Source organism: Topomyia yanbarensis, chromosome 2, assembly GCF_030247195.1.
Source record: "Topomyia yanbarensis strain Yona2022 chromosome 2, ASM3024719v1, whole genome shotgun sequence".
NCBI lineage: Eukaryota > Metazoa > Arthropoda > Insecta > Diptera > Culicidae > Topomyia > Topomyia yanbarensis.
In genome coordinates this window covers 7,681,458-7,693,458 of record NC_080671.1, presented here as the reverse complement: position 1 = coordinate 7,693,458, position 12,001 = coordinate 7,681,458, and the positions used below count along the sequence as shown (strand labels likewise).

At 36.7% G+C, this 12,001-nt stretch overlaps 1 protein-coding gene across 1 annotated transcript in view; it reads right to left on the bottom strand.

The window, feature by feature from the left end:
- The window catches only part of LOC131678355 (uncharacterized), a 152,612-nt gene that overhangs the window by 124,543 nt on the left and 16,068 nt on the right, over positions 1 to 12,001 (bottom strand). The window contains exon 3 of the mRNA XM_058958429.1: positions 3,245 to 3,538. Within this exon, the coding sequence (XP_058814412.1) occupies positions 3,245 to 3,538 (294 nt within the window). The remainder of the gene's footprint in view (positions 1 to 3,244; positions 3,539 to 12,001) is intronic.

The following is a 12,001-nucleotide window of genomic DNA, read 5'->3' as shown; positions in this document are numbered from 1 at the left end:
AACTCGTGAGTCCGTGGTTTCCATTACTCTCCGGTTGGCTCATATTGCCACATCCACAGATAGCGTGCCGAATAAGGTGAATTTCGACAGCTTCTTATTCCGTGGTACCCAAATCGGGTAAAATTGCCATAGCTACGAGTTTTTCAATTTGCGGGTACTCAGGAATCAGGAATCAGAAGCGTCTGGTCCAAATGGCACGTTCCCCATGTTGATCGGAGATTTTTGTCTTGCCATCATTTCCCTGAAGGGAAGGATTGGGGGATGTTGTAAGGTTAGGGATAAGGAATATACCCAAGAGACCACGAAGCATTATTTAATGGCTTTAGATATGTTCTGTATTCGCATACAAAATATATTCTTTTCGGCTTCATAGTTCTATAGGTATCGTTAAAGCACACTTAGTGCCGGAAAAGGTGAAATGGTGTGCCAGAATAGAGCTAGTTCAGCAGAACCTTAACGGCTGTCAACAATGATAATATTGAACCGTGTGTTTAACCCTCCGGAAGTCGCGCCTAAGGCCCACTGAACGAGCAGCCGCTGGTGTTCTAAGACGATTTCGCTAGATTTTCAGAGCAGCGTGCACTCAGTGCACTAGCGCGACTGCCAAAAGGTTTAAAATAACTCTTCGCTTCTATATAGGCACAGCAAAAGAAAAAATTAAATTTCGATAACGTACCCACCCTTTTTTCTTTTCTTTCGGTTGACATCCGAACTGTTTAAATTGACGATTTAGTACCTATAAAATGGGGTTCGATTCACAGTCGAAAAGCGCGCCTGAATTTGGTACACGCGTTTGAGCACTGATCTGTGCGAAGATTTTCATGTATACTTGGTTTAATCCAAACTCTACCTTGATGTTTGGTTGAAATTACGCAAACGTCTATTGTGGATTATATCTGCAATATTTTTTTTTTTGAAAAATAGTTCAGAATTTACATTTTAATTTTATTTTTGTTGCATCATCATTTATTACATGAAGGCATACTAATTTAGGTGACTATTGGAACGCATAGGTATGTTTGTTATTTTTCGGTGTCTCGAAGCACTATAAGAATATTCTATATTAGCACTTCATAGCATTTATCTTTAAAAACTTTTTAGCACGATGTGTATATTCTGTATGTCGATATAGTGCTAGATTAATTGCTTTACATTTTAGGCACATTGAAGCATTACAAATACTTGTATACGTCTAGATAGCAAAGGAAATTCTAACTTTTAGCTTATCTAGAGTCTTAGTTAACTTAGTCCTTATGGGTACTTGGGTTAAGATACAGAACAATTAAAACAGAGCATCCTTGGAAGGATACTGAACGATCTGCAGGTGCTACAATAGCAGGTACAATAATAATATTTCCAACCCCCGGAGGGATTTGAAATATTTATTTCAACAGTGAGCGAATATATTCCGTTCGCGAAACAAACGCTTCTGCTTGATTGATGGTCTGGAACATGATTATGTTGCTATGTCTAACATGGTGAAATTGTATGGTGTAAACCTTGGCCATCTTTAGCTCCATTTGTACTTTTTACAATTGATCTTAAGGAACGTCTTGAAAAGAAAACAGGAATATAGTTTGACCATAATAGGTCACTTTCTGTTTGTAATCGTCACTCATTTTTTTCGATATAGTGGTTTGTAACACGATACAGTGCAAACAAAGCGACACACAAATTGATTTATTTGCTGGTAGTTTGTTGGAGCAGTTTTTAGCCATTGTTGTAAGCAAAGTAAAAAGGTAACAGATGCAGCTCGAAATTCTCGTTTAAAATTATTAAATCAAAAAGATTTTCAAGTTACATAAGTTTATCCGTTTCTAATCATGGATTTTATGCAGATTTTCTTAATAAACAATGTCTAACGTCGGAGTCGGTTTTGATACGCTGTAAGAATATGTAGGACCCGACAACAATATAGACACAGAACGCAGTAATCTGATGCAAATTAGACAACTGCGAGTACAGTGAGCAACCGAGTACTGCTGCTGTTGGATGTACTGAACTGATTTGATTTCTTTTTTTCGCACAATATAATTGTGTTATCACACGCATCTTTGGCGAGGCCCAAAATCCCCGTTCTATCTCAACTCAATGCATTTTTAGGGGGAACATTCCTGGACCGTTCTATAAAAATACAAAAATGTAAAAATTATCTATTTTAATTATCGGTTAATTAAGGTCAGTCTACCTTCTCATCGCGCCCAAAGTAGAAACTAAAAATCGTTCCACTGTAGATTCACGGCAAGAACGACTGAAGACGAATTGTGTTTCTATTAATTTTTAAATGACCTGTAAGACCAGCTACTCGTGAAAAAAAAACAAATACTAAAAGTGCAGATTGTGCTCAATCCGGGAGACGATAACACACTGCAAGTGCACCATATTAAACATTAGGAAGCCATTTGTTTTGCGAAACAACGTGCAGCACAACAATGAAATACGCTTACAATTATCTCCACACACCCCTGACATCGTGATTAACAAATTTATGTCAAGATACGGAGAAGTGGCTTCCGTCACAGCTGTAACTTCGCCAGGAGCAGATCCAGAAAAAAAATCGGAGGGGCGTCTGAAATTTTGATTTTGAAATATTCAATGTACAATACGTAATATGTAATACCCTTTTTAATTAAAATCAGTTTTGGTTGCCGAATCTGGTTTGGAATCCCCCTGGATCCGCCAATGGTTTTCAGAGTGGTTGTATAACCTAAGAACACTCTGGTCAGCAGATTCATTGAATGCATTCGAGAGCCTTGACCGATTTTCACAATCCAAATAAACTTCAACAAAGTATAACCCCAATGAATACCAGCCTGCACACAGCTTTCCATCGAAGCCTTCGATGAAAAGCTCTCCGAACCGAAACAGCACCCCAACATCATCTGGTGTACAGACATTTTAGTAACTCGCCCCATTGAAGAGAAGCTTTTCGCTCCATTTGTTTTAGTTCTTTCTGCACCCTACACCGCAAGCTGCCACCATGGCACATTGCAGGTCAAGCTTCGCGTGACCAAGCCACATAAATACCAGATAGACGACGCTAGGAAACCGTTTATCGTCGAAGTACGCGAGTTTCAATTTACACCTAGCTTCTACAAGAGTGCATTTTGATGGCAGATAGCAAGCGTGGGTCACTATTATAATACTTATCAGAAGCTCAAACTATGGTGCATTATTTGTATACAGAAGCTCAAACTATGGTGCATTAAAAACGTTCAAAAACCCATTCTACTACAGTACTAACGTGTACTCTATCCTCGGTCCCATATACTCCTCTGGCAGCACTTCCCCATCGTTCAGCTGTTTGCTCGAGGGCTGTTTTACCAGTCGAAGCTTTTTGGCGCGTGCCTTCGCCCCCCTGCCCGTTGATGTTTTGTTTTGTCCGGGTACCGGCACGATCAGCTGATTGGCATCACCGGCTGCTGACTGCTGATGGAAAATCGATGGAAAGCCGGTACCACCGGTGGCGTTGGAAAGACCAGTGAATCCATCGCTGCCTGTTGAATGGAAACCTCCGACGGTGCTGCTACTGCCGTCACTAGAAGTAGGTAGGTACACAGATAAGGGTAGGTATACATAGATGGTTACATTGGGCCGGCTGAATGCCGTTCGGTGCTACTCGGATGGGATCTTCGAATTGCCGAATGGTGATGGTAGAAATGAAATCAGCATAGTCGTTTGGTTTACTTTTTGTGAAATGGTTCCTCGTAATATTCCATTTTAATAACGATTTTTTTTAGAATCTATTCCTCTTAGAAACTAATAGCATCTTTTGAGACATGGTAATGCTAAGGCTTGAAAATCCGATTTTTATCGAAATAAAATCTACTATACTCACTTGAATCAATATTCAGTTTAATTCTGTACGTATAATATTGCGTTCAGGTGAATTATATCACATTTTTATATTAATGAGACGTAAACGCAAAAGAGGACATCTTTCAAGAAATATTTTTCTCAGGGACGAATCCAGAAAAAAAAATCGGGGCGGGCCTGAAATTTTGATTTTGAAATGAATATTGTGCAATACATGATAATTAATAATGTCATTTCATGAAAACCAATTTTGGTGGTCAATTTTGGATTGGAATTATTTTGAGTTTGAAGCTATACGCCACTGATTTTTCCATTCCGTAAAACTTGCAAATGCAAGGTCAATATCCTTTTCAGTCAGATTTATTTTCCGTCGGCCTCTGCCCGCCTTTTACCGATGCCAAAGAAGCGACACCACTATCCAGACCCTATATATTGGCTCATTAACAAAAGGAGCCCAACCACCACCTTCTTTTTCTTCCGAAGGATGAGGTGGTTAGAAATTTTCCACCTTAATTTTGTATTTTTGCCTTTCTCATATAGAAAGGTTATGCAATCACTCTGAAAAACGTCAACCTAATCCCGGCCCGGAGGGCCGAGTGTCATATCCCATTCGACTCAGTTCGTCGAGATCGGAAAAAGTCTGTATGTGTGTGTATGTGTGTGTGTATGTGTGTGTGTATGTGTGTGTATGTGTGTATGTATGTGCGTATGTGTCAAATAATGTCACTCATTTTTCTCAGAGATGGCTGGACCGATTTGCCCAAACTTAGTCTCAAATGAAAGGTGCAACCTTCCCATCGGCTGCTATTGAATTTTGGATCGATCGGAATTCTGGTTCCGGAATTACGGGTTTCAGAGTGCGGCCACACAGAAATTTCTCATAAAAACTATAGGAAAAATTAAAAATAGAATTTTTATTTTTGATGCTAAATGTATTCAAGGTGCATAAAACGTCGAGATTTGATGCAAACACGAAAAAAATTTGACGAAGATTCACTTTTTTGGATTTTGCACATTTTTGCCTTTCTCATATAGAAAGGTTATGCAATCACTCTGAAAAACGTCAACCTAATCCCGGAGGGCCAAATTTTTTTTTCGACTCGCATAAGGTTTCTGGATTTTAACAGGGGCGTAGTTGATGGTTTACGGAGACGGGTTACACCCCCCCCCCTCTACTGTTCACTCCCCTCCTTTAAAAATCTCCTTAAATCACCCCTCAGACCACCACCTCATACCCCTCCCTTTCAACCCCATCATCTTTAAACCACCACTATATTACAAAGCATACCAATTTAAGCTGGGGAGTCGTTCGTTCATGGGACTTTCACCCTCCTCACATACCCACCCCCGCATGACAAAATGAGTTAGCAAGCAGATAACATTGATCTAATGCTGGTTAGACTAATGGAGTATGATATTTTTTTGTTTCAAGTGTTTCACCGTCGACACGTAGCTCATCAAGTTCGTGGCTGGCATGCCATTGTGTATAAGTGCAAAGTGTACTAAGAATGTAATGGACATTTCCACAATTATGTTGAACATAAAAAGCCTCCGTGCCATAGTTTAGAGAAATGAGAAAGGCACAATTGCACCGCTAGGTGGATTAAAACAGGTTTTTTTTTATTTTATTTTACAAAATTGATTTAAAAATCATTACATCCCTCACCTTGAGATTTGGCATCCAACAAAAGTTTACAATGTGTGTAAAAGATAAAACTGCCGAGATAAAGTCCACATAAACTTTTGAATAGGGCAAATAAGATTTGTAAACAAACTTTTGATTTGCTAATTTCTCTTAATCTATATATATAAAAGTCAATGTTTGTATGTATATGATTTATAGACTCCCAAACGGCTTCACCGATTGCCGTAAAAATTTGTACGTAGTAGGCATTTGTTAAGGAGCGTGTTTGTGCGCTATTGGCTGGGGACTATCTGCCCGCCAGATGGCGCTTCGGAACAAATTGTGTTTTCCTCCTATTTCGTTGAAAGTCGCAGCAACGCGCGATGGGTTTTAGCTAGTTTGTTATAATTTCAACACAGAAAACATTTGAAATTGATTCTACCAATGGTAAAGATGTTGATTCATGTGTAATGAAATTCAACTTGGTAGCGGAATAATAAGCGAAATAAGTTTGTTTACAAAAACCTCAATTCTTTTGAAGAATTAATATTGAAGTGTCGTCAGCAAGTAGCAACGTTCTTGGCGGTATACTATCCCTAAACCATTTTCCCCCTATAACAAGAAGCTAGGTCTGATCAAAACAGCACGAAACAACTGTATTTCTTCAAAAAATATACAACAACTTTCCTTTAGACAAATATTTTGATTAATGGGGCCAGTTGTCACAAAAATTTCACTTTCCAGCCCACAAGTGCAAGTCGCCCGTCAAACCAAGTATTTTTTCGGTAATTTTATTAACTCATAATAGTTTGAACTTATCTCAAACATTTCTTGTTCTAGTAGCGTCACCAAGGAACTGTTTAAAATCCGCCTCGTCCATTGTGACGCAATCACAATAATATTATGTATAGCTGACGCACTCTAGCTTTAGCCGCGGTGCTTTGCTTGCCATCTCGATTGGGCATCACTGTAACCTTGTACGTTGCCAATTCGGCGCGATTTTCGGTTCTTGGCACTGTTGTGTGTAATTTCCCGAATTCGTTAACGATAAATCTAATGAAAAGGTTACGATTACATTCGAGAGTGCTGGCCATTCTTTCTAAAATGACACACCAACACAAGAGCGTTGTGCGCTGAATCCACAATAGCCCCCTTAGCTACAAATATGTTTGAAATGACACTGTTGATCATGATGATATCCTGCTTCAATTGAATAGTGGGGACTATTCCATTTCGAAGTTATTCAATCCAATCCATAATGCATTCAGATTTCTAAACATTCGATATCGATAAAATATTGTTTATGTAATGATTTGAATCGTCAGGTTTCAGTATTCGCCTTGAATGTGTTCACGAGTCTATCTGCATTCAGAAAGTGCAATATATAATAGGTACAGTGCAATAAACGTTTTCCCACTGTCTTCATATATTGTAATGGCATCTGCCTTACACTATTTGAAGCAAGGTATACGCACACCTTCTATTTACAAGCAGGTACCTCAATGTTATGGAAGTAAAATGAAACGGAGAGAGAGGGGTCATATGTGACTTGTCTCGTCTTTTAAAGTATTCGGGACACGCGATATGGCTAAGGATAGGAAAATAAGTTTTTTATGATACTTCATTATTTGTATATGAGTCGTAGTAAAACGTATGTAGATTTTTTTAGTTTTAATAATTTCATTTCATTTGATTATATTTTTTGGTAAAACTTAAATTTATATTTCTATTTCAACTCCTTATTTGACAAACTGACTTGTTTAGTCAGATAGACAAATCCAGAGACCAAAAAAAAACGGATGATGTCCTACAAGCACAGGTTTCAATCTTGAAATGGTGAATTTATGATAAATTGTCTCCAAATCTTGGTAGATTTCATAACATAAACACGAGAACATCTATTAATTATTAAATTTGATTTAATTTTTGATTTATTATTAGATTTTAAAAATGTTTTAGTCACAACAGAAATAGGCGGCTTTGATAAATTAAGAAAAATATCTTGTTTTGTTTCTAACTTAGGAAATTTTAAATTTAATAACGACTTTAAACGTTATTAAATTTAAAATCCGTTGCAAATTTACTAGCAAAATCCGATTTATTTTAAACAGTCAATTTGCCCGACACGTTGAGTAGGAAGTCGACTGTCGAAGTGCATCGAATTTGTTTATGCTCAAACCCATAGCCAGGATTTTGATTTGGAGGAGCCTTAAAAAACGTAAAGCTCATTTTTAGTAACGATGATTTGAGTTGACATTTCAAATAATCATTGAAAATTGAAACGAAAGATCGCGATTTTATGTGGATTTGTATTTTCGCGAAGTAAACAAGCATTTGTACGTCAACGTGTTTCGAAGTGTGGTCGTTTTTATGATGCGTATATTAGCGTGTTTGAATTCGTTCACATATATAATCGTGTAGTCGGTTGCATATTCGCGTGGGTTTTCTAATATTCGCGAAAGCCGCCATTCTGATGTTTAATTTTGATTGCTCGGTTCAGATGAAAGGAAAAAGTGAGCTTCCTCATATCACTGAAGTATCCAGCTATGGTGCCTTGTGATTTGTTCTCTAGTGTATATAAGTTCCACCATTTGAGAGCGGAAGCTCCTATGAGAGTATGATTCATGATTGCACGAGACCGGGCGTTTGTATATTTTCGCTTGAGACCACGTTCGTAAGCCCAAAAACATTGAAAAAAATTGCCGGGACGGTTGCAATTGCGATCGGGTTTTACCTATCGTGAAAGACTCGAGCGTTTGTATGTTATGAATGTATGCATGTATGACGATCATGCGTAGAACGACAAAAATAATTGAAAAGAAAGGTGACAAAGGCTAAAAACATAAAGCACATGACAATACACATCAGTATTCCGAACACCATATAACTACTGGCTTGGTTTGGGCAGGTGAGAGTTTAAGAACATTCAACCAGTGAAGCCAATTTTCATCAAAATTAACACTCATCACCCAATCAAACCTGATAGTAATCCATGGTTTCGATGCACGAATATGTGTACAGACGAAAACCTTCCATGGTAACCAATTTTCAAGTTGCAAACAAATCAGTATCGATGAAATGCGTAACCAAGTTCGCTTGTTTGCATTCCCTCCATTCATTCATTCCGCGTGATCATTTTTCAATCTGAGTATGCTTCACTATGTTCGATTCTTATCCATTCAGAAGTGAGGCACGAGATCCAGAATATTTTTCGAATTCAATCGAAGTGATTGAGACAGTTTTGACGCTCTTATGCATAAAAAGGGCATTTGAAACCTATAGTTACGAGCCTTTATGGTACTAGAGCCTCGGATAGTACTATTGATCCCAAAATATCTTCATTTTCATACCCAAAAAAATTGCAACGAATGCTATTTGATTCATTCATCAAGCATCTAAAGTTATCGATTGCGATGAGAAAATATTCATATTGGACCGATCTTCACTCAATGCTGAGTTGCCTCTGACAACAGGTAGTACAGCATTTATTGACGAATGAAAAGTTCTATTTGGCGCGTTATGTATTTGGATTTTATCGCCTACTACAAATAGGATGATCTGATAAGCAAGGACAATTGGTTCAGTATACAACATTCAACGTTGATATGCATCATTTTAAATCTACAATATTTTCATCAATCACCATCACTGCATTCAACATAAAAGGCCCAATAAGTCATCCAACTATCATCGATTCACTACTATCAAGACGAGTTACAATTTTAAAGTAAATTTCTGTTAGAGATGAACAATAAGAACTACAATTATGCTCAATTGGTTATGATTCATGATATTTTCTAAATTGTCGACTGAATTCTGGAACCATCACATTTTTGCACAACGAAGACAGGCCAGTGAATAACAGACAAGCATTAATGTTTTCAATATTCTTTTAAATATTTATTTATTACCGAATCGTTTTTTCTGTTCGCGTTTATGGACATTATTCATAAACCAAATGTTGGATCGTGATTTTATCTATCGATTATACGACGAGATCTACTTCATTATTTATTACATCTTGATCAAGATTTGGTTCATCTAGTTGTGAACCATTCGTAACCGTGAAATTGTTTACAAATTCATATATTAGATTTCCTCTTTCATGACATAGTTCACCAAATTTGCAATTTTTTGCGTGATCCTAATATTTTCACGTGATTAGTTTTATAGAACTCAAAATGATTCATGATTCGTGGAATGTTAGTCCTGACTCGCCATTTGGGCTTATGAAATGATTCATAAAATTTTCAACGCAAACAGCTTCACGGATCTCAGAGATGCATTATTTATGGAGTCGTGAACTGATAGTTACTTGATTTTCGTATAGTATGATGTCTAGTAAATAAAATATTTTTTTGCTAACACCATCCATGAAATAACTGCTCTACGTAGAACAAAAAAATTTATTTCGTTATCCGAGTTGGGAAAAAATTAAGATATGTAACATACAAAAATAGTTTTGAATGTTTAGTTGGGATGAGTTTATTTTCCGTAAAAGAATGAAAACTTGTTTCTCCATTCGGTACTCCAGGTAATTTGGCGTATTGTCTTTGTCCACAAAAGCTACAATATTGGCTTAATACTACTCCAAAACTGATTTTGTACAGGGTACAATTTCAAATCATGCCAAAGAATCATAGAACCACAGTTCTGCCTAAGATACAGTTTTGAAGGCACTCTTCGCGGTAAGTTTCTTAGGTTGTGAAATAAATCTGACTTTGTGTTGGCAAGAATTTCCTGGAAAATCTAAATTTTTTTTTGTTTGCATGTTTCTGCACCAAATTTATTTCAGAAGATAAAAACTGTGCTGTTCACGATAATGTCGGATTCTTGCGATGCGCGAGTTAATTTTTTTTTTGAATTAGCTTGGCCGAATTTTCTAGCTTCGTTAAAAACTATACAAAGAAATCTCACCAAATTTATAGAATAGGACCAGTATATGTTAAACTGAACTTCAACGAAATTTTGTTAATTCACCTTTCTATTGGACGCAGTGAGAAAAGATATGCACTCTAGCGGAAATCGAACATGCGATCTCCCAGTCTTCCGTATACTGTCTGCAATTTATCAATCAATCAAAAAGTGTGATACTGCAGCGATAAACTTTTAAACTAGTAATATTTGTCCAACCGTGAAAAAAGATTGGATCAATTATATAGATGCTATAAAGAGAAACGCAACGCATATTTCTAGACATCAAATGTTTTCTTATCTTTTCGACTTCCTTCGATTGCTGAAAGTATGACATATCTTAGAAATATTAATGACTTCATCTATGTAATGCGACACCTAGCCATATACATCGACTGTTACTCTTAATCTGTTTATGCTTATAGTTATAGGTTTATGGGACATCTTTATGACGAAATCCTTTAAATCAAAGCCTTAAGCCTAGCAATTTTATTTTTGATTTGATTACAATGTTCAGAAACATTTTTTTATTTTAACAAAATACACAATTTTACTGAAAACACCAAATCACTGTGACTTGTTTCAGACGACTTGCAACAGATTTTATGTTCATTTTACCCTGTTTTTGAACTTTTATAACTCTACTATGGACAAAAACTATATTTATATCATATTTCATTCAAAAAGTGGATTGTTCCTTCAAAACAGAATCCGTTCTGAAGCTATATACTGTTGAAATCTGTATGTCTGGGCCCCCTGCATTAGCGTGAATGGCTCACTGAACGAATAAGCGCCAGTGTTAAAAGATGCTTTCGCTTGATTTTCTGAGTGGCGCGCACTGTATACTACCCGCTGTAGATTCACGTGTAAAATCGGTTATCTTAGTACCACCAACCAAGCTCTGAAAACAACGATTGCGATATCAAGCCATCTTTCTGCCTATGCCAGCTTCAAGCAATTAAGAATAAATTGTTATTTTAATCTTGTGAACATTGTGTGAAGATCAAAAGAAGCTGTTTCTTTTAGTCTTGCCAATATAAAAAATCGAGATGAGTGAGTCACTGAAGCAAGAAATGGGGCTCTGATCAAATACGCTGGGCTAGGCTTCCAAAACCAAAAAAGCAAGGGGTTTCCAACAAGCCAACATAGTGAGACTTAATCAAAGATTACTTTGATTTTTCTAAATAATTCGGTAATCCATTGATTACATTGGTAATCAATAATAATCAGGGTAATTGTCTTTATTCCTAAAATAATTCACGTAATCCACCATAGGTACAATGTAATCAATTAATCATAAAGTAACCGTAAAATAATTCGAAACTGCAAGACCAATTTTATTTCGATTTTCACCTATTAGCTCTCATTTTTTAAATATTTTTTCAGTTATTCCACATATGAATTTCACAAGATATTTTACTAGTGGTTTAATAACACTCTCATATACTTAAATTTCAGTCAAAACCTGTATTTCAGAATATATCAAAATGATTGGGCCATAAACTCGAGTAATAACTAACAGGGTATAACGATCCTCATTGCCGGCTACAAGGTACTCTTGTGTTCTGTATAGTAAACTACACCCGGTAGCGTTATCCTTTATCGGCGAATACCAAAACGGGTGTTTAAACATTTTAGTTTTTTAAA